The 24,625-nt window shown below is 39.7% G+C and overlaps 1 protein-coding gene across 2 annotated transcripts in view; it reads left to right on the forward strand.

Annotated features, from left to right (window-relative positions):
- The window catches only part of Wdr72 (WD repeat domain 72), a 152,426-nt gene that overhangs the window by 52,761 nt on the left and 75,040 nt on the right, over nt 1–24,625 (forward strand). For both annotated transcript variants that reach the window (XM_038321935.1, XM_038321936.1), the window contains exons 14-15: nt 20,291–21,105; nt 22,254–22,345. In XM_038321935.1, coding sequence (XP_038177863.1) covers nt 20,291–21,105; nt 22,254–22,345 — 907 coding nt within the window. The remainder of the gene's footprint in view (nt 1–20,290; nt 21,106–22,253; nt 22,346–24,625) is intronic.

Below are 24,625 nucleotides of genomic sequence, written 5' to 3' on the forward strand. Positions count from 1 at the left end.
CCCCTTGCCTTCTCAAATTCCCCTTTGCCTACTTAAATTCTACCTAGTTAACAAGCACATACCAGCTCACCTTTGAATTACCAATATGTTGCATAATTATTTGTAAGTATTTATATATTTATACCACTTTCCCAAGTAGACCTTAAGTTCTGTGGTACATATGTTGTATACATTTCTCTAGTGAGGTAAGTAAGGCAGAAAATTTATTCTGTGGATACTCATTGACCACCTATTTGCGCCCCAAGCCCCCAAACACTAGGAATTTCAGCAAGAGCCTGGACTCAGGCAGCTTCCCTGTGCAGGGAGAAGAGATGGGTTGTAAATTAAAAAGAAAAGGCCAGGGGTAGAAGAGATGAGTCGGTGGTTAAAAGTAGTGGCTACTCTTCCAGAGGACCAGGGAATTGAGTGGTTAGTATGAAGCTGGCTAGAGGCATGAAATGATGCATATGGATGTTAGAACCATATATGAAGTGCTACTGGAGGCAACCTGTGCCATGGAGGGGCCTCTGCTATATAGAGAATGGGTCACGACAGTCATAAATCTTGATGGAGACATAGCGTTTGTGTGGGAAACAAGCCTAAAAGATGGGAATGTAAGTGTGGATCCTACGGAGAGCGTTAGTGAGATATTAATACAGCCGGAGATAGTATGTGTAGCAAGGGGAGATGGAAAGTAACTGAGCTTTCTTCAGGAAAATAGAGAGGGTTAGAATCTGGACTAGGCTGTTTCAATGCACTCATTATGAGTTGCTAATGAGCAGTGCTATCCAGACAAAGTGCTTTGAAGCGGATCCTAGGGCTTGCTCAGTTTGCCAAACTGAAACTTTTCTGGTCATTGACTAATAAGTTACCCTACCTGTAATATGAAGGCGCCAGGCCTGCTGCTTGTTTGTTGGGGTTTCTGTCCCGCCGGGTACCCCACAGCCGGCAAGTCCCAAAGAAATATCACAGAGATCTCTATAAGTTATAAAGCTGATTGGCCCATTAGCTCTAGCCTCTCAATGGCTAACTCTCACATCTTGATTAACCTATTTTTCTGATCTATGTTAGCCATGTGGCTCAGTACCTTTTTCAGTGATTGCAGATCATATCCTGCTGCTTTGGTGATCTGGGCAGGAGTGGCAGGAATCAACTTCCTCCTTTCCAGAATTCTCCTGTTCTCATTACATCATTTCTACTTCCTGTCTGTTTTTCCCGCCTATACTTTCTGCCTGGCCAATCAGCGTTTTATTTAAAACATGACTGACAGATTACAGACAATTCTCCGGCACCACCCACCCCAGCTCCTGTTATGATTTCACTCCTGGATTCTGTGACGATGACTATTTTAGCTCTCTTAAGTAGACCACTCAGTGTTCTTCCTGTGACTGGCTAAGTTTTTTTTTTTAAATTATATTCATCATCATATCCACAGGGCCTTTGTTTTTGGGTTTTTTATTGTTGATTTTATTTTGTTTCTTTGTTTTGTTATCTGGTGAAAAATTTCCTTCTAGGGCTGATTATTATTTTATCACAGCTATTTAAGATCTTTCCATCCATCCATTCATTTGCCAGTAGACATATAGTTTTCTCATCTCTGTTACTGTGAATATCACTGCATTGGGCATTCCTACTCCTTTGAAATCTTAATTTTATTCTTGTGGTCAGTATCTAGAAGTGGAATTCCTAGGTCATGTGATAATCCTAGTTTTACTTTATCATTTATTTCGTGTGTGTGTGTGTGTATGTGTGTGTGTGTGTATGTGTGTGCCATAACGCATGTCTGGAGATCAGAAGACAACTTGTGAGAGTTGGTTGTCTCCTTCTACCATATTGATGCCAGGTGTCCACTTGAGGTCATTAGTTGTTTGGTAATAAGTGCCTTTATCTGCTGGTCCACCTCAGTGGTCCAGTATCAGATGAACCTGGGTATTGTTTTCATTTGATTTTGCATTGCAGAATTCATTTCCCCACATCCTCACTGATATTCGATGTCTTTTGTTTTAGTTTTATGACATCTTCATAAGATGAGATGTGATGTCTTCGTTCTTTTGGTGTTCATTTTCATGATAATTTGTGCTTATTTTCTTGGCTACTAGTCTATCCTCTCTGGAGACATGTCTATTGAATTCCTTAGTCTCTTTTGAGTTTGATTTTTTCAGAATTTTGTTATTGAATTGTAAGAGTTCTAGACTTCTAAAGGCAGCTTTTATCTGCGGAGGAAAATATTATTCCTAGCATAGGAGTAGTCACAAGACCATAGTCATGAACATATACCTCTCACCCAGATCAATAGGGCTTCATTTCTTATTTGACCTTGTTAATGTGGCTTTGTTAGAAAACAAAGCAAAATATTGGTGGGTACATTTAAATAAAACCCCTGTTCATGTAGGATAAGCCAGCGATTAGAAAACATTTTCCCTAGTGCTAGATCATAAGTGCTCTTGCCTTTGTGGATTGGCTTGTCTCTGTGGCAGCCTCCCAATTCTGCATCTGTAATGTGAAAACCAGCAGTAGATGACTTCTGTGTGAAGGAGCAGTGCTGTGTTTTAGTAAAACTTTATTTACAACAAGAGGAGGCAACGATGATTTGAACATCAGATAATGGTTCTGACCCTTCAATCGGGCTCTAAATAAGTACAATGTGTTGCATGTGGAGGCGGGGCTTTCTTGTCATTTCCCTTCTGTCTAAATTTACAGGTTACAAAAAGGCAGTTACTAGATAGGTGAGATGTTTCCACAGGATCTCCTTCCCCCTTAACTTTATATGTATTAATGTTTGCCTGCATGTATGTCTGTCTGTGCACCATGTGTGTGCAGTACCATCAAAAGCCAGAAGAGGATATCTGGTCCTTTGGAACTAGAGTTATAGACAGTTGTTGTGAGCCACCATGTTGGTACTAGGAACTGAACCTGGGTCCTCTGCAAAAGCAAAAAAAAAAAAAAAAAAAAAAACAAAAGCCAAAAACCAAAATAAAAACCCTAACCACTGAGCAATCTCTCTAGCAACTATAGAATCTTTTTAAAAGGACTTCTGTCCTCAAACACTTCATATACTTTTGTTTCTGCTACATATTGTTTTAGTCGATGACACTGTACTGATTTAAGTTTAGCCAGCTTTTTATCGAATTAAAATGATCAGAATATCTGGTGTCCACATGGAGACATATCTTCCAAACATGTAAATATTGTGGCTAAGAATTTCTTGTTTAAAGATTTTTTTTAATTTTTTTTTGTTTTTTATATGTGGATGCCTATGTAAATGCATGCCACACATGTGTAGATGCCCTGGAAGCCAGCAGAGGACAACAAATCCCCTAGAATTGGAGTGACAGGTAGTTGTGTGCTGCCTGATGTGGGTGCTGGGGATTGAAAACAGGTACCCCCCACTAGCTGAACCTGCTCTTAAAAGCTGGGCCATCTCTCCAGCACCAGTTTGTTATTTAAATACACACGTGTCACTCCAAAGGGAAGGAGTGCTTAATAAATTTTGTCCCTTGTTCTATGTAATGGCAAACCATTTCTGGCTGGCTTGTTTCTCCTCTAAACTTACACCTTTCCTGGTCTTTGGGTCAATAATCAGCTTATTGGGATGGCGTTTATCAAGTGTTAGTGTGTTGCCACTGGCTGGAGTGTCATGGTTGCATGGTTGGAAGTGAAGGTGTTTGGAGTGAGTCACATCAGCATGCCCATAGCACATATTTTTTAATTAGTGTTCATCCCTAGAGGCCAGTTCCCAGTAATTTAGCAACACACACTTGTCATCTTAATTGACAATTACATACTGAGTAAGAGGTAAAAAGAAGTCAAAGGAAATGGTTGCTGTTTAAGAAAAGGGCCTGAGACGAGCATCTATTTCGCCACTTAAGATTGAGCTTCTTAATAAAAGTGCTTTTGAATTTGATATTATTTTCTATTAGTGCCATTTATTTTATTAAAAGATACAGGACAAACCAGAGCTGAGTTATAAAGTATCTATTCAAGCACTTGTGGGAAGAGTGGTTTTGGATTTTCTGGTAATTTTTGAAAAAAGCACACAGTATTCTCTCTCGTGTGTGCTCAAGTGCACCCTGGCCTCTCGTTTCCACTAGGACTCCTCAGTGTTGGATTGATTGAATAAAAGGCTGTGTGACTTTGAATTTGTCGCCAGGCCTCTCTCAGCTCTCTTATGTCTGTCTGTCTTTTCATCCATCCATTGATACTAAATTGTTTAAGAGCCCCGGCCTTGTTAGCTAAAACAACTACTGTTTAAGCCTTGTTTGTTGTTAGCACTGGTCTGCCCTTTACTCATTATGCAGATACTAGGCTTAGAGAGCAGCAGGAGCCATTGGCTGGGGAAGAAAGACAGAAGACATTCCAGTGACAAGGATAATAATTCTTTCTGAGATTCCATCTGTCTGATTCAAAAGCCTTTCCCTCCAGAGGGGCATTGCCTCAGAAAACCATACTGAAACCATACTGGCTGTTTGCTTCTTAGATTCTGCTCTAAGATACTGAAACTTGAGAACTAGTTATTGGCTTCTCTCTCATTCCAGACACTGAGGACACTTGGGTTTTTGCTCGTGTTTTGGTTTCTCTGTGGGGAGAAGTGGATTTGTCTCATGGTCTTTTCTTTAGTTTGGTAATTCCCTGAAATGAGCCTGGACTTCCCACCTGACCTCTTGGTGATTTTGTTTCTTGTCTTGCTTCTTTTCCCTTCTATAACTCTTCCTTAACTTGGTCTTCAAAGCTTGTGGGAAAATGTCAAGCAATTTTTGCCTTTTAATCAACCAAGGATGGAGACTAGGATGTAACTCAGTAGGAGAGCACTTTCCTAGCATGCATGGAGTGTTAGGTTCTATCTCCAGCCTGATAAAAAAAATAAATGCATCAAAATAAATCAATTGAAAATGAGTGTGTATTATTTCTTATGTACTGTGACTATATTTACTTATGTTAATAAGTTTAGTTGACTACTGAGGTATTTTTTTTAGAGACTGCACAATAGGACAGTCTTGGCATGAATTTTAGAAATATAAGATGTAGAAATGAATCGTTATTTAATTATTCAGTAATAGTCTTTCTGTGATATTCTTTGTGTTGGGCTCTGGTTCATTTTTTAATTTACTACACAAATCTGAAATGCTTAATGACTGAAACAAAGCTTCCACCTGCAAGTCGTATTTAATTTTATTTTCATGTGTATGGGTATCGTGCCTGTGTGTGTCTGGTCTTTCAGAGGCCGGAAGAGGGCATCAGGTCTCCTGGAACTGGAGTGGCCATGCAAATGCTGGGAATTGAACCCAGGTCTTCTGCAAGAGCAAGAACAGCCAGTGTCCCTAAACCCTGAGCCATCTCGCCAGACCCATTAGCCTAAAAATTTTAAAGAAATTATTTTTTTCAGTTATTAAAATTATTTAGACAGAGTTAGGATTACATTTTTTTTTAGTTACTTGTATGTGTGCACAAGCGTACATGCATCTGGAAATGAAAGGCTAACTTGGAGTAACTGTATTGCTCACCCACTCCCTTTCTGGAGACAGGATCCCTGAGCCTGAAACCTTGGCTAAACTGACTGGATTTTCATCAGCTTTGGCTGGATTCATTAACCAGCAAGCATCTGGGTTCTGCCTGTCTCTGCCCCTCCCCAGCTCATGCATTACACGCTCATACCACCACACCTTTTCTTATGTGGGTGCTGGGAATGCAAACTCGAGTCTTTGTGTTTGTGTTGGAAGCTCTTTATGCAAGGAGACAGGAGATATCTCCCCAGCCCTGCAGTCACATTGTAGGACTGACACAGAAACATTCATTATTTTCCATAAGTAAATTAATGGCCTTACACATCCGAGTTTGGTGGGAATGCATCCAGGTTGGCCGAGACAGTCATGGCTCATGGCTGTGGTACCAATGCGATTATTAATAGCTCCCTATTTCACTCTGTAAAAGGAGTCTGATCTGAACAATAAATAACACACTCATTTTATTTAAAGGAGACAGCCCTTGAGTGAAGAAAAATATATCATAGGCTACTCAAGATTAAACTATGAATTTTAAAATATACAAATAACTGTGGTGATAAACTTGCATGAATATGCCAAAAAGTTACAATAGAGAGAATATTTATCAGTTTTTCTCTTACATTCTAAGAAGCAAAAATACTAGAGTCACCTTTAAGAAACTCAATGATACAATAAAAGAAAAATTATGCATGAGGCAGTTTAGAACATTCATCTTTCATTCAACATGGTTAGTTACTATGGAGTGACTTCCTCTATCAGTCATTGATAAAAAGCAGTAAGCATAGAAAAAAGTGCTCTACATTCCAAAATCAGCTGTTATATTAATTAGAAACACAGTCAACTCACCAAGCTTCTTACAGAATTCTAACATATCTCAAACTTAAATGATAAAGCTGACAATTTAAAAAGAAACAAGCAGTCTCTCCTATTAGCCCGGGGTGAAATTATAGACTTTAAAACTGCAGGTTTTGTAGAACGGGCTCATAAACCAGTTTGAAGCCTGAGACCCAATTTCATTTATCTTTATATTCTATGCTTTATAGTGTCGCAGAAAGTGTCCATCTGTTCAGCTGAGATTGCTGCAATAGCGAGTGGTCAGGAAGACTTAGTAGGAAAAGGTCAAAGGGGCCTCTTGACCCTGCCGAACATGCCAGAGCAATTGGAGTATAGGAGCTGATACCGAGCGAGATAGAGTTGGCTGAAGCAGGCTGTCTTTTAATTGGTAATGATAGTGAGACCACACAGGGAAGTCATTGGCGAAAGAAAACAAAAAGTGTCCAATATAGTAATTTATTACCAGGCAGTGGGTCTCGAGTGCTGGGTTGACTTACCCCTGCAGTGGCGAGAGCAAGGAAAAACGTACGCCAGCACTTAGCTGAAAATGGATGCCCCGCTGGTATGTGGGATGCACGGTGGCCCGGTGATTGCCCATGCCATTAGTTTGATAATACTGTCTCTGCTGTGAGCTCAGTTTGCCAAACTCTCCTGTGCATCAGGCTCAGAATGAAGCCTTTCTCTTTTGTCTACTGTTTGCACTGCTGCTCAGGCCACCCTCCACCTGACCAGATGGACTCAGATGATTTTCTCGCCAACAGCTACATCCAGTATCCTAGGGCTCCGATAGTCTCAAAGAATGGCTGACACTTTCATTTGCACCTTATTGTTTGACTGACACATTGATGGTGTTCATTGCTATTGGCCCAACGATGGTTCCCGGATTTCATCTTTGCACGACAGGACGCTTTCATCAGCAGCATATGCCACCCCCCCCCAACCCTGTCACACACCCCCACAAGGTGTCCTATGAACTCAACTTATTTGTTTGAACGCTTAAGTGTATTTGGTTCAGGAAGTGCAAAGCCCTTTACTGATCTAATCTAGTAGATTAAAAAAAAAAAAACCTTTAAAAGTGGTACCAGTTTCTGGCAATAAAATAATAAAATTTTTGAGGAGAAATATAAGCAATTTCCTTTGAACAGCTAAAATTTTAAATAAAAATACCATTATTTTTATGTTTATTTATTTGTGTGACTATTTTACCTACATGGGTGTCTGTGCACCATGTGTGTGTTTTCAGAGAACTGGAGTGATAGACAGTTGTGAGCCATGATGTGCATGTTGGAAGTCAAACTCAGGCCTGCTGCAGAAGCAATGCATACTCTTAACCATTGAGCCATCTCTTAAGCCCCTGTAAAAATGTCTTAAGTTGAACACCGTGGTGCCCAGAATGAACACAAAGGAGAATTTCTGCACTGCAAGCATAGTCATGGTCAAATAAACCTTATTTTAAATTAATAATGCTAAATGCGAGATGCACGCCGCGCCTTCGGCTTGTGTTTGTGCATGGTAAAATAACCGCCCTGCTATGAGCAACTTAAAATAGATAAACATAAACGTCAGGGACTTCTGCGAAGCCTTGTGCTGCAGTAAGGACTACTTCCCTTCATCGCTGGCAATACCCTGCTTTCCTCATATCATAACATAACATAATTTATCCCAAAGAATTATATCAACTCACTATTAAATTAGCACTTAAATTTGGCTTTTATTTTACAATTGTATATGAATGTTTACAAGTGTGTACATTTTCAGTGGTGAAAATCTCTGCTCATGGATTTATTTTGCATATGTAAATTAAATTCTGTCTTATGTGAGTCTCCATGGAAGGATCATTGCAGCTAAATGTTGACATTTGAAGTCTGATTCTGGAAACTGATGAATTGTTGAAAAAGACATTGTATTTTCTCTTTCTAGATAAACACGCACAAGCACACATAGGCACGTACACATGCAAACATGTATGCACACCTGCAAACATGCATGCACACATGCACATACACATGCATACACACAAACGCATTTAGCTTTTAACTTAAGCAAACAATAACGTCCCAGTTAGGCTTACTACTGGTATGATGAAACACCGTGATCAAATGCCACTTGTAAAGGAAGGGGTTTATGTAACGTATACATCCACATTGTAGTGTGTCACTGAAGAAAGTCAGGACTCAAGCAGGGCTAGAAGCTAGAGGCAAGAGCTGATACAGAGGCTATGAAAAGTGCTGATAACCCAAGACTACCTGCCTAGGTATGGCACCACCTGCCATGGCTTGGGCCTCCCCCATCGATCATTAACTGAAATGATGCCCTATAGACTTGTCTACAGACTGATCTTATGATGGCATTTTTTCATGAGGCTCCCTCCATACGGATAACTCCAGCTTTCTTAGGGTAGACATACATAAGCCAAAAGCCAGAAAGACCCAGGCTGAATGTAGCCTTTCACCAGTAGAATAATGGCGAAGCATGAATGCAGGTGGGACCAGGTTCTCAACATCGCATGGGTCGCCACAAAGTGAGTTTGATAGGAAGTGTGCCCCAGCTAGGTTCCATCAATTTTAGAGACGGTGGTGCTGTAGGCTTAGGAAACAACATGGACCCGAGTTTTCTAGGCTAATTGCAGCATCTTCGTGAGGAAAGATGGATGAAGGCGTTTCAGAGAGGAAAAGAAAATCCCACATAGGCTTTCTATGCCTCGAGAGGAATTGCTTGGCTTGCTTAGTAAAAGTCTGCTTGGTAAACATTTAGTTGCTGTTAGTACACGAATTCATTAGGCAATTTATTAATTGATTTGCTATTGGAATAGAGACCAGACACTCGTTATGTCCTGTGTCATTAATCTTTATAAACTAAGGCATTCTGTAGCCAATATCTATATCAAACCCATATTTTTAGAACAAATGATTCCAAAGTGAAAATTGCATGGCATTGTTTTAATGTTAGATAAATGTTCATTTCTTATTATAATTTTTTAGGAATTCCTCTTAATTTATGTTTGATAGCTTAGAGTCTGATAAAAATAAAAAAGGCACTAAAGCCTGCAAAGGGGCACCTGGTCATCAGGAGCTTTCCTCATGTCCGCACAATGATTAGTCTCAGGAAGAGGGCGGAGAGAGGGGAGCCAGCGTGAGCCCCTTCATCAGCTACTGGAAATGCATGTTTTAAGGGAGGTAGCTGAGTTCCCAGAACCAGGTGGATCCCGGTGGTAAAAAGCCTTCGGAGACAAGGTGAGACAGGTAAAACAGCATCTGAACTGCACTTGCCATGAAATTTTTATGTGATTATGTGTATTAAATCAGCTAAAGCCTTGATGTAGTCGAGGGGGGTGGGGCTGCCATAGGCTCTCCTTTTCCTGGATGTCATGTCAGTAACATGTACATTAAGTTGACTTTTCAGGTATGGTTTCCATGTCGTTTAAGACTTTCCAAAATACAGTGTAGCAGTATTGGTTTTCATACATCACTAATGGACCAAGGCTGAATTTTAGGAGTGAGTGCTTGACAGACAGAGAGAACCCTGACATTTATGGAGAGGAAAAAAGCAACAAGAAAACCTTGCTAGTGCTTTAGATCTCAGCACTGGGCTCACCTCTGCTATTAGGCTGTGGATATGATGCTTTCAAGGGTACAAGATGGAAGTTTGTGCAGTAGAGGGGGGATGTTTGTTTCTTTTCATGCGGAATTCAGACTGTATTGTAGATGCTAGTTCTGATTGGTAAAATTTAGATTAAAATAGTTCTTTAGATTAGAATAGCAATTTTTTGGCCAGGACAGAGAGCTGGCTCAGATGTTAAGAGCACTGGTTGCTCTCACAGAGGCCCGGGGTCTGTATTGGTACTCCTAGTTCCTGTACTGGTAGCACAGGGCTGTCTGTAGCTCCAGTTACAGGGGATATGATGCCTTCTCTTGGCTTTGTGGGTACAGCATGTACACAGCACATAATCACACGAGTGTGATAATACACATCTATAATCTCAGCACGTGGGCAGTGGAAGCAAAAGGATGGCAAACTGAAAATGAGTCTTCCCTTGCTGTATGTTGAGACAGCACACAGCCAAATATATATATATATATATGCATATGTATGTATACATATGCATATATATATATATACACAAAACTTGGAGAATCTTCCACCTATAAACGTTATTTTAGTTTTTTCTTTAGGCAAATCTTTGATGGGAGAAGCCTCTTGAAGTCAAGAATATTATACAGTCATTACTAGTTTATACAGTATTCTCATACTAAGTCCTTTCTTAGGAGTCAGTATTTTTTAATTTGCCTGGTATGATTACAAATTAGCATTCATTTAATAATTAAAGGTGGATGGTATGTAATTCCATAACATAAGTAGAAAAAAACCCTTTATCTACAATATTTGAATCGGATGATTTTAAAGCAGTAATTATCAACTCCCATTAAAATTATACCACCTCAGCATTCTATTGTTATTTAGATTTTACATAGTTTTACCAAATAGCAATATTTAATAAAAAGAACTAAGTGCAGAAAAACAAGCTACCTCTATTCAAATATTGTAATAGTGGGCATTTTCCTAAATGAATAACAAATCGAAAACTCTAATGTTAAAAATGTTATGCAATGTAATTGAATAAAAAAACTCCTATGAAAATATTACCAATTTGAAAATATAGCACTCAATATAAATATTCATAAATAGAGAAGATAAAAATATAATAGATAAGTATGTAATAGGCCCATAAAAACTATATTTAAAATACCACCACAAACAGAAAAGCTATTGATTTAATAAAAACATGTATTCCCAGGAGGAAAGCACAGTATTTTAAAGATGTTCATACTCTCAAATACATACATTTCTTTCTTTTTAAAGATTTATGTTTATTTTAAGTGTGAGTGTTTGCCTGCATGTATGTATGTATATATGTATGTATGCATATATGTCATTTGTGTGCAGTGCCTGCAGAGGCAAAAGGGCATCAGACGCACTAGCGCTGGAATTACAATGTAAGCTATGATGTGTGTGCTGAGAACTAAACCCCAGGTCCTCTGTAAGGCCAGCCAGTGCTCTTAACCACTAAGCCTTCTCTCAAGCCTTATTTCTATGTATTTAATCTTGAAAAATTTCAAACTCTCATTGGTTGAACTTTAGGTACTTAGAAAGTGTATTATAAAATTATAGGAAAGATAAATATAGGAATTGAGCCAAGAAGAATGCAAACATAGCAGAATGGCAGATGAGACTCCTTCTATCTTTCTCCCCATCCATCCATCCAAAGCATGTTATGTATAACAAGAGCAGATAGCTGGACAAATGGAATAGAATAAGAAAAGAACTCAATAAGTAAGTCACAGATTGTTCTTCGAAAAAGATGGAACTTAAAACAGAGAGGAAACCTCACACATAGTTTATGTATAACTCATTGTCACTTTATGTAAGATATAAAAGTCATTTACCCACCTTCCACAAAAATATACTAAGAATCCTATAGTTTTCCCACATATGTTTCTAGAAAAGTATAAGATGTGGTAATAATTTTAGTCATTGCTCTGTCAAGGGCTTGAGAGTGCCCAGACCTTAAGGAGGTACGTTAAAATGGTTATTTTGTGTTTAAAAGCATTTTAAATATATAACCTGTGTGCAATTTAAAAGCTTAATAGAAAGCTGGGAACATCTAAGTAAAATATCCAATATGTTACTATCATATCAATAAATTATTGCTTACAGTTGATAAAAAATAGAAAAATGAAAAACTACATAAAGATTGTTATTTGGGTCACAAGAAAAATACGGTAGTGTGACAATTTGCTGGTCATCTTGACACAGTCTAGAGTCACCTGAGGAGGAGTGTCTCATGAGAACTGTCTACGTTTGGTTTGCCTGTGGACATATATTGTCTTAAGTTAATTGAAATGGGAAGACTCAGCCCACAATGGACAACACTTTCCCTAGGCAGGGGATCCCGAACTATTTAAGAGTAGAGAAATGGAGCTTAGCACAAGCAAGTGTGTAGCATGCTTTCTCAGCCCGTCAGTCCCCAAATCATAACACAGAGACTTAGACTTAGTATTAGTTATGAATGCTTACCCTCATCTTATGCTGGTACACAAGCTCTTATAACTTAATTTAGCCTGTTTTTCTTTTTTGCCTCAGGGCTTTTTTTCCCATTTCACTCTGTATGCCCTACTCCGTGTTTGTATGTCTGGCAGCTGCCTGCATGGTCCCAGGCATCTCCTTCTCTTTCTGTCTCATTCTCCTCATTTTCCTCTTCCTTCTCTTCCTATTTATTCTTTCTGCCCACCAGCCCTGGTGCCTAGCTATTGGCTGTTGAGCTTTTTATTAGACCAAGCAGGTGCTTTAGGCAGGCAAGACAACACTTCTTTACATCATTGAATAAATGCTGCATAAACAAATGTAGCATACCTTTACATAGTTAAAGTAATATTCCATAACATTTTCCCTTTTTTGTGTAAATAAAAAGGAAAGGCTTTAGCTTTAACATAGCAAAACTATATGCAATAAGAACAGTTATCAAGTAAGATTTACATTAACATTATTTTTATTTGGAAAATTTGGAGAAATAACTCTATTATCTATTCTATCTTGATGAGTCCAAAGCTCTGTACCTAATTTACCTTCTATCATAACTAAGAAAAACTGTAATTAGCTAGTCTTCAATTCATCAAAGACCTTAGAAAGATATAACATTGCCTGAGAGAAGATGGACACTATAAAGTAGTCCCACCTTAGCTCAGAATTGAGTATAATAAAGGGTTTTTTTTTTAATTCAGGGGTAGACTCACAGATCACAGTCCTCTGCACAAATAGGGAACAGGAATCAAATCCAGCAGCCAAGAAGGAATGTGCAAGCTTTATGACCCTATTTAGAATATAAGTGACCACACCCAAGTGAGCTGGTATCTTAAAGACTATTGGCTAAAGAAATTCCCACAGCACCTGAGTGAACAGGAAGTGCACTGCAAGCCACTTCCAAAACTATAAAAACAATGGAGACATCTGGCTGCCTGGACCCAAGGTTCCTCGGCAATGTTGAGGCATCCATCTTCAGCCTACAGGCCTAGAATATCTGACAGACTTTTCTGTGAAGCAGGAATTTTGAAGGACTGTCACTCATTGTGTGATAAAGTTTGGCAGTCACTTTCCTTTGTATCCTACATGTCCAGTTTGTACATCATGCTGTCAGTAGTCAAGGCAAGAACAGTTTCTTGCCCACATATCTTGATTTTCCATAATGAAAGCAAACTCCATATAGAAGTTCTCCAGTGCCTATCATTTTTTAATGAAGTAGATTGGTGCTGCCAGGAGCAGACATCTCTCACTGTCATGAAAAACCTTAGGTTATTAAATGTCTTAAATGCCCTTTTCTGTTTGTTTTTGAAGAGCACCTGTTTATCCAAAATACATCTGTTTAATCTTGAAAACATACCCAATATGACTACAAGTTTGATTATTATAGACCACTAGCTACTAATCTGTATTTCTTAATTATACATTACATTTTTAAATGAGCTGCATAAGCACAATACCCCAAACAAAAGTAGAAACATACATACAGTGTAACAAAAATAACTTTAAATTTGTATTAATATGCCAAAATCTATGCCAGTGAAAAATATTTAAGATTAATAGTTGTCTTTTTGTCCTATATTCCCCCCTAAATGATGATGAACACCCATAACCTACTGTGTGGCCTAAAAAACACCCACCCCACCTCTTGGGAATGTAGGCATTGTGTTGTCTAGACTGTTTCCTGTTGTCTAAGGGTGGAGACATCTTTGGGTGACCCTGAGAAAATTGAGATAATGGTCAAGTTCTGGGAAAACTCATTGTAACATCTGTTGTCCAGTCTCAGAACTATCGCCATGCAGAGTGATCAGTATATATGTCACCTGTCTTGTAGGTTTTCTTGGTTTATTTCTTCATGTTCAGGATTTTCAGGATGTCTCCTCCAGTCAAACCTGATCTCTATTAACTGTGAAGGAACCTATATTCTTTTGTTTCCTGTGTAAACAAAAGTATAACCTCTTCTCCAACGTAATACATTTTCTGACTTTCATTTTAAAGTTTAGACATCCCTAAAGTGTCTACCCTGGTTTAATTCAGAATTCCCTTTTACAACCCAATGTCTCTCAGCAGCTGTCATTGTTTGTTCATTAACATTCAAAAAATTCCATTGGCGAGCCGGGCAGTGGTGGCGCACGCCTTTAATCCCAGCACTCGGGAAGCAGAGGCAGACGGATCTCTGAGTTCGAGGCCAGCCTGGTCTACAAGAGCTAGTTCCAGGACAGGCTCTAGAAACTACAGGGAAACCCTGTCTCGAAAAACAAAAAAAAAAAAAAAAAAAAAACCCCAAAAAAACCATTCCATTGGCACACCACCATACAGGATCCAGACTCCCTGTGTATTTCCCATCTTTACGTGGCATATTCTTTTTATATTACTTTCCTCTGTCCGTAAAGACTTATTATTTATAAATGATTTACTTTTTATGACTGTCTATAGACATTTTCTTTTCTTTCTTGAGCCTATGATCATTTTTAAATACACCGTAATCTGTATAGGATTTTTTTCTGCTGGACATGTCTTTACTGTGTGTCTCTAACCTTTTCTGACCACATGAGCCAAACCTTAAACTGTTAAGAGACTTTGCATTGGTGATTGGCCCTGTCCAGATCAGATCCATGAAAGCCAAGCTTTATGGCCAGGGTCCTGCCCGAGAGCTGCATTCAGCCACCCCAGCTCTAGGAAATTGGTATCCGCACTGTGACAGCCATTTCTCTTTAGCTTGTTTCTTCTCAGCATACCAGTTATTTATGTGCTCTAATGTACAGCAGAGCATCTTAAAGGAGCCATATCCGTTTTCTTTTCAGCTTTCACAGACTATATGTGTAGATTCAAGCCCCATATTGGAATGCTAAATGCGGCAGGCTTGCTCAGGCCACCAGCTCCCAAATCATGGCACAGAGACTTGCTAGTTAAGAATGCTCAGCCTTGTCTTATGCTTGTACCACTAGCTCTTATAACTTAATTTAACCTGTTTCTTTTCATTTACCTTTTTTAAAAACTTTCTTTCATTCTCTATGTCCTATTCCATGTCTGGTTGACCCCAGGCATCTCCCTCATTCTCCTCTCCCTTCTCTCTCCTCCTTTTAATTCTTTCTGCTTGCTAGCTCTTCTTATCCCTCTACTGCCTAGCTATTGGTCGTTCCGCTTTTTATTAGACCAATCAGGTGTCTTAGGGATGCAAAGCAACACATCATTAAGCAAATGCAGCATAAACAAATGTCACACACCTTTACATAGTTAAAGTAGTATTCCATAACACAAGTGAGCATGTGCACCTTCATTTTCTCAGCTCTTACCTATGGATGGGATGTGACTAGCTGTTTGAAATAGCTACCTCGATTTTTCCACAGTGATGGTCTGTGATCTGGAATTGTAAGCAGAAACATACCTTTTCTCCACTAAGGTTTTTATCCCAGTGTCAGGGTTTTTATCCCAGTAGCAGAAATGAAGCTAAGACAGTTATGAAATGCTTCTCACTGAAACTCACCCATGCGCATTTCCTACTTCTGTGATAGTGACTACAAAATGCTGCGTGAATCGTTCCCGCTGCGCATCTGCATTTGCCAAGTATGTCTCGGGGCAGGCTTGCTGCGGCCATCTAACAATTCCCCTTCACTTTAAGGTATCTCTGTCTCATCATTCTGAGATTCCACCTTAAAGAATTTTTAATTACCCAGAACACATTGAGTTGCTTTAGGTGCGTGTATAGAAGGGTTACGAAAGGCATATTTCTTGTAGTCTGTGGACATAGCTTAATCAAAATCTTTTGCCTTCTCCAATTCCAAACTCACGACCAGAAAATTTCCAAGAGAGACACTGTATTCAGGGGATCAGGAACCAGGAGTGAGAACTTTCTGAGTGAGGCGCCGGGTGCACAAGAGCCCGCGGGCCCAGGGCTGATCTTGGCAGAGTGACTTTTGACTGAACTGTAATTAGAGCTTAAATGGGCTTAAATAGGTTTGGAGACATTTGTTTCTCACTTAGGAGTCAGTTTCTTAAGTGAATTTCTCTGATCAGATGTAAGTTAGACATGGGCTTAAGGGAACTATAGGAACGGGCTTAATGGTTGGGTTTTAAGTCACCAACAATAACAGCATACTTAGCGGACATTGTAGCAGCGGTCTGCTGGCTGATTTGTTATTTACCGTGTTCTACCTTATGTTCTAATTTTGTGCTTGCAGGAGTAGGGGAGAGTGAGGAGGAATTTATTTGTGTGTCATGGTATGTATGTGTGTGGAGATAAATGGCTTAAAGCTTGTCTCCTATGAGACCTTACTTATACTTGTTCCTTTTTATGCCCTGAGATAGGAGCCATTAGCTAATTAATCTGTGTAGTTCTTTATCTGCCCAAACTCCTAATCTTTGCTGATCTGTCTTTTAACTTTTGTCCTTATGCTTCTATTCCTGTGCTTTTCTGGGCAGTGTATGTTGTGTTAACCTGCGTTCCTTTAGGTGACAAAATGCCCGAGACACATCGTTTATCAGAAGGGAAGGTGTATTTTGGTGACTGGTTTCAGGTCAGTTGGCTCTGCTGATTTCAGGCCTTTGGTAAAATACAGTTGGTGGTGGGGGGCAGGGTTCTGCCTGTGGTAGAGCTAACCTGGACAGCATCTAGGTGCCAGGACGCAAAGAGGCAGAAAAGCGAGGATCAGAGTCATGGTATTCTGTTTCAGAGGACGCTCACAGCAATCTCACCTCAGCTGCGGCAGGGCCCTCCATCCTGTGCAATAAACTCAGGATCACGCACTGTCACAGGGCCTTTGGGGGCACCTGAAGCTCAAACCACAGCATGCAAAGCCTTATCAACTAGCTCTATTTCTTTGACAACACTGGTGACGTTTGTTTTAAAAAGAAGTTATCGTTCAGTATAATAAAGCATAGAATTTTGTAAACATTTCAAAAATAGATAAAAGGAGATGATGATAAATCCATATCTTCATAATTGGGATTGTATTTTTCAAAGCCCAGTCATCCCCATCAGCAATGCCTGCAGACCCCTTGTCATGACATCATATGTTTGGTGCATCCTTGCTTTAGCAACCGCTTGACAGTCCGTTAGGAGTACAGACCTAATGTATTTAGACAGTGGCTATTTGGGCCATAGCCTATTGTGTAGCTTACAGACATTAAAAAAAAGTACTCTACATTGTTTTTATATGACTCTCTGTATCTTTGCAATTGTCTTGAGGGCTAAATTAGATTTAAATAATTTCAATATTAGATGGCATATAATATTCTCGAGACTTTAACATACAACACCAGCTGCTTTCCAGGCAACTGACACCATGTATGTTGGCTTTGTGATATATAAGATGCTCATTTTCTCTATGAAAACCAACTTTAAAAAATATTGATCTTGAAAACCCAACTTTTGTCTTTAGGCTAATATCCTAAACATTAGTCCTACTAGAGTCCCCCAAAATAATAGACAAAATATTTTTTAATCTCTGAAAAGAATACTTAGCTGAGTTATCAAGAAATTTAAGGAAGTCCTGAGATGCCAAAATCAAAATGGGAATACACAGTAAATTATGAATAAGGCTGGAAGGTGTCTGTGTCCCTGGGAATTTAGGTTAACTTTAACCCCTCCATGGGTGATTAAAGAGAGTGTACCAGTAGGGTGGTGAAGAGATGTTGGTAATAGCCCACGTCCGTCATTCCTGAGACACCGCACATTCGGGGAAAATGTGAACCCCGGCTGAGGATGTGTTCCACAAAGCAACAAGAAGATGCGACTCTGTGCCTTTGTCAGTCTCCACCTTAGAAGATGGGGGAATGTAGTTTTGACAGAGAACTGAACACCATGATGTGGGAATCAGAATTCATAATATAAGCAAGGAATGAAAAGCATTTAACTAAACATTTTCCTTGAAAGTGTCCTGTGGGTGACACCCTAGTATACGAGGCAGGCACAAACTAAATTTTTCTCTGGGAGAATGTGCCCTTACCCTGTGTCTCAAGGGGCTCTCCCAACAATATCTCCTATAAACAGTCACATGCAGTCAGATTCGCATAGAGAACCGGGAAATCACAGGCGGAACTCAAAAGCAGAGCCACATATAAAATAAGCATGACTTGTGGGGAAAAGAAGCAAAAATATAATCTGACAACCCAAATTGAGAAGGAATCAACTGAAATATGGAAAAAAAACTATACACTTCAGGATGTTCATGACAAACGGGTCTTTAAAGAAAAAGCAGACAGATGGAGTGACAGTTGACGAGCAGCCGACTTCGCTGCAAGCAAGGAAGGCAGAGACTGCACAATAACACCTGCAAAATGCGGTGAGACAGTCTGAAAGGGTGTGCTCAGCAGAACCGTCTCGCAAGGAAAACGTTATCCTGTTGGGAGGCTAAAACAAACTTAAAAGTTGATTCTCTAAGAAACGTATCAACATTGAGAAACTTTTAGCAAGCGATTAAAGAAAAAGAAGGAACAAAAATAAAGGCAAAAGGACCCACAGACTGTGAAGGCCAGCACATGGTAATCAGATAAAGAAAGATGTCACTTCGAACATTTATTAAAAAAACTATTAAAAGATGTTAATTGTGATCTAAATAAGTGAGAAACATGTCTTGGAACTTGACATGTGCTTTCTGATTTATAGGAAACCTTTGAAGGTCAAAGGGGTGACCAAAGTAAGGTGACCTACTTGATTAGCTGTTGTCCTTGTTTTTAGTGTTATTACACAATTTTGTGTCCAGTGGTGATAAATACATCGATTGGTGTCCCAAGTAATTAGACCAGTGAGCAGCGGGGAAATTCACAGCAGTCACTGGGCAGTTGAACACCAAGATAGAAGAACATGAAAGCCTTTTGATGCCGCAGCTCAGATTCATGAGTCAAAACTAAAAAGTAATTAAATTTTAAAAGTCATAAAAGTTGTCAATTTTGAAAAAATTTAGATAATTATTTTATTTTCGCAGAGAAGGTAACTTTTTATAATGAGAAATGGGGAAAGTATAATTTTTAGTGTGTTTTCTGAATTTGAGACTATTGAACTGGCATAATCCTGACTTTCACGGGAACATGAACTTTCCCATTTCCATTGATTTGCCCTGTTTTGCTGAATTTAATAGCTATGGTATACACATCTGTCAGTGACTCTTAATAGGTCAGTTGAAGATACACGTTGAAGTTATTAAGTGGAAGCAAAGGAATCATAAACTTGAGATTAGCTCTAGTGGGCGGTCCTAACATCAAGGCATGCTCCACTGTGGGATCCAAACAGGGGCAGCTTGTTGGTTTCTTCAGTGTGAGTTCCCTTTGTCTCACTTGTTATATGTTTGCAGCATACATACATACTCACTGTATGTATACATATGCCTGTGCATGTGTGTATTCATACGTGCACACACACATAATATGGGATAGAGCTGGAGAGACGTCACAGCAGTTAACAGCATGTACTCCTCTTGTGAAGGACCAGATATTGGTCCCAGCACCCATATGGTGATTCACGATTGACCGCAACTCCAGATCAGGTGATCTGGCACTGTCTTCTGCCTTTTGTACGTACCTGCACACACGCAAAAACACGCACACGGGCACACACACACACACACACACACACACACACACACACACAAGTAAAATGATTTCTTTCTAAAAAGACTCTGATCTAGGGCTGTTGTTCTCCAGAAGTCTAGTTCAAATTTACTTAGGGAAAATTCTTTGAGAAAGGGACATTTATAACAGTTGCCAGTAGAATCTATGATGTTCAATTTAGAAGGGAAGTTTCATATCTAAAACAAAACCAGTTGTCATGGCTTTTTTAAAAAAATGGGATTTAATAATTCTTCCCTTTAACTGTAACTAAATATTTCTTCTTCTTCCACAATGGCATCATGAAACCATAATACTTATTATGAATTCTGATATGTTCACATCTTTCCCCTCAGGTTGCTGATGCTACATCAGTCCCAAGACCTTTCAATGTCTTGCCTGTGAAAACAAAATGGAGTCACATTGGCTTCCATGTTCTCCTGTTTGATCTGGAAAATCTTGTGGAACTACTGCTACCCACTCCCATCAGTGATGTTGACCATTCTGGATCATTCTATGGAAGTGACATCTTGAGGAGAGCCAAGAGCACAGTAGAGAAGAAAACATTGACAATAAGAAGAAACAAAGCCTCATGTAGCTCTCTCCAGGCCGAGGCACAAGCCAAGTCCAGTGGGGACAGCTTGTCCCCTGGGGACAATGCCAGTAAACTTCCAGAGGAGAGTGATGGCATTAAAAGACAAAAGAAAATGAAGAGCTCCAAGAAGACACGCCCTAAGCCATCCAGAAAGGTGGATGCCAGCCTCATAATAGACATGGCGAAGTTGTTTCTGTCTTGTGTTTTGCCGTGGGGAGTGGATAAAGAGTTAGACAGCCTGTGTACCAGGCATCTCAGCATCTTAAAGCTGCAGTGTCCTGTGTCTTTGGGACTTGCTTCAAATGAAGACCTCTTCTCTCTGATGCTACCTGGGTGGGATGCATGTAGTTCTGAAATGAAGGAGTACTCAGGAGTAAACCTGTTCTCCAGAAAAGTTCTAGAGTTGTCAAATAAATACACAGCCACACTTCTGAACCTGACTGGAATTCCCAGAGGCCTAGAGAATCACTGTGATGCTTTGCAGCAATCAGATACTATAGCATATTTACTGAGCAGACTCTTTCTAGTTAATAAGTTAGTGAACATGCCTTTGGATTTGGCCTGCGAAATAGACAGGTAAGAAGCACTAGAGAGACTGATGGTTCTAGTAGAGACATCAAAGCTGTTCTGATCATTCTCTGTGCTCAGCGCTGTCATCTTCCTTCTGCTGGGAGATGATGTTAGAGATAAAACAACTTTTAAATTCATAACTCTTTTAAAATAAAATACATTTCCCCATTATTTCTTTGGATTGGAGGATAATTATATGTCTAGATGTTTTAATATTCATTTAGGTTAGGAAGATGTTGTGGTGTCATACAAACATGGAGCCCTGAGATTGAGTCTCCAGCACCTACATGAAAGCTGGGTGTGGTTGTGGGTCCCTCTAACTCCAACCTTGGGGATGCAGAGGGAAGTAGATCTCTAGAACTTGTCTATGCTTCAAAAAAAAAAAAACCCTACCCATTAAAATACTGGGTATGTTGGTGCATGTCTTTAATCCTAGTACTCCACATGGGGCAGAGGCAAAGGCCGGCTGATCTGTGGCAGCCAGGGCTACACAGTGAAACCCTGTCTCATAATAAAGCAAAATCCCAACTGCCCATTCAATGAACTCTGGAATGGAGGTGTCAGAATGAGAACTTTTCTAAGTCAGCTCTTCTGAATCTGACCGACTGGAGCCAGGATGCTATGTTTTATTGAGTAATCAAAATAATGTATTACTGGGTATGTCATTCCAAATCCTTCCAACAAATTTGTCTATTTTACCAACATTTTATTATAGTTGTGCAGTCTGAGAAAAATCCCTGTATGCTTTCCAACAGACTGCGTGACTGCACTGAGTTCTGAAGAAACAACCTGTGGCAGCATCCTTGACAATGTCAGGAACAAATGACCCAGCACAAGACTTGCTGGTGCTTGGGGAGAGTTCCCTGGTGGGTGTGAACCTTAGGACTCACTCATAGCAGTCAGATACCTCACTCTATAGTAGCAAGACCTGTCCTGTAAAGGGGACCACAGTTCATTCTGATGAGCTAAGATTTGAAGTTCATTTGAGAATGTAGATCGATCAAAGTTGAGAAATTAAGTGTAGAAGACAATGATGAAAATAAGTCTTATTCAATCCCCAATTTGCTAAGGAAGTATTGGGCATGCATCTTCAGCTTATCAAAGAGTTTACCATACTTTTAAAGTAATAACCCTTAAAACTTTTTTCTCAACAGACCCTTCAAAATGGAGTCTGTTCACAACAAGGGGAAATTTCCTGGAAGTGATATTTTAAATATGTCAAGCTTCTATGGTCACCTAAAAAATGGTAAGAGAGTTAATAACACAAGCATATATTTCTTTCCTATAAAATAAAACCATAGTTCTGTAACTGGATGGCAATGCTTAAATACATAACTGTAAAATGCATAGATTGCATCTATGGGGCGCTCCATGCCCAAGTTGCTGAGACTTCTCAGCAGATGTAATGTTTGGATAGTAAAGTCCTGTGTGATTTATTGGAAGATTGATCGCATCCATTGCTGTATTACACCCTCCCCAAAACTCCTATCAGAGAGCTTTCTTGCTATTTCAGGAGGTTATTTTTATGTGTGTAACCATCTCAAATTCTCCTGAGTAATCGTCTCAGCCTTTAGATTGCATTTTAATGCAAAATGGCTGATACATCTCCCATTTGCCTCTCCAAGTCTTAGGATCTTCAGTCCTGTTGCTCAGGTCCAGAACTTTGATGCCATTGTCTCATGTTGTCTTCAACTTCCTATCCCATGTGTGAGCTTTCAGTCACCCCAGAGTCTGATTCTTCTGACTACCCATGATCACACCCTGTGGATGACCCTTCACCCTGATATGGCTATAGTAGGTCGCTACCTAACCACTCCCTACTCCTACCCCTGCCTCTTACACTCCATTCCCAACCCTTCTTTTTCACCTTGGGATACAAGCTACATCATTTCCCTAATCCCAAGACCCTGCCCAAGTCACCACATCCACACATCATGTCCTGGTCCAGAATGAAGTTGCACCTACATTTGTCTCTTTATCCTTAAGGGACATGACAAGTAGGTCTTCAGACCTCAGCATCAGCCCTCCCTTTGTCTGGATTGTCCATTCTTCTGGTGTCCACAGAGCCCTACCTGCTGTCCCTCCATTCACCATCATCCTCCCAAACCCCCTTCATCCTGCCCCACTTCCTTCCATAACATCCCACCTCTTCCGCTGCTGCACCATTCTCCAGACACGGTTTCACTAATAATGATCTTTTTCATTTCTATGACAGTCTTATTCATTATTACGTCTAGTGTCTAGAAAGAAACGTGTGATTGTTCTAGATTAGTGTTTAAAAAAAATTGACAAGTGAGTACCCCTCAAGGGTACTTGCTGACTAGAAGAATGTTTGAAAAAGGAATGAATTAGGCAAGTGGGGTTCAAGTTCCTCTGTAGATTACTAGGTACACACCCTTGGGAATGTCTTTCATTTTTATTAAATCCCTATATAAAATGAGAATAAGGTCTCTAGCCTGATGCAGTGCTGCCTCTGCAGCTAAGCACCACTGAGCTGTGGTGCACAGTGACTCCACAAGACTATGAAAAAGAAAATGCAAGATTTTAGGAGAGTTTACTGATAGCATTCAATTATGGGGTCCTGATATGGTCCAAGAATTCTGTTAATGGTTTGCATAGGAAGTTTCACTTGATATATGAAGAAACCTATGCATTAAAAGCATAAGAAGCTTCTGTTATCCTCAGGAGAAAACAGAACCCTTTAAAATTAGATAGATGGATGACAGTCAGACTTTTGATAACCAGAGACACAGCTTTGCCATGCAGATCTGACCCTTCCCTCTCCTTTTCCTTCTCTCCTCATCAAATCACTCTTCATTTGCATGGCTTTACATCCCTTCTAGGTAGCCCCTGCCATCTTCTTAGTATGTAGAAGCTCTTAATATGGATACTTCCTTGATTTTTTTTTTGTAGGGCTAGGAAAAGGATTCTAATTTAAGGTTTAACATGTATGTTTCTATAAAGCTGGAACAACTAACCAGATCCTAGGGTGTTCCTGCTTCCCCTGTGGGTCTGCAGCTCAACAGCCTTAAGAATTAGTGTTATTTTGGTGTTTGGGTTCCATTTTTAACAGTTAAGACTAAATTAAGATTAAGAGATGGGGAGATGATCTGGTAAGCAAAATGCTTGCCATGCAATTATGAGGACCCGAGTTCACATAAATTCCAGGGATGGATACACATGATTGAAATCCAAGAGAGACAGCAGGAGCCCTGAAACTTACTTGCTAGGCAACCTAGTCACTCAGTGAGCTCCAGGTTCAACGAGAAGCCCTGCCTCAAAAACTAAAGTGGAGACTCATTGAGGAAGACATTCGCTGTCCAACTCAGACCTGCATAGGCACACATATGCACCCATGTCACATGCAGTTGAAATCTGAGACAAATAAAATACTCTTCTTCCATAGTAGACAAAGAAATGAGATGAGTGGGGAGGTATAGGAAAGGACTCAGTTCTTGGCGATTGATTTTTTTTTTTTTAAATCCAAATCCTGAAAAGTGAAATAACAGCGGAGTTCTCTTTTTCA

This window comes from Arvicola amphibius, chromosome 3 (genome assembly GCF_903992535.2).
Source record: "Arvicola amphibius chromosome 3, mArvAmp1.2, whole genome shotgun sequence".
NCBI lineage: Eukaryota > Metazoa > Chordata > Mammalia > Rodentia > Cricetidae > Arvicola > Arvicola amphibius.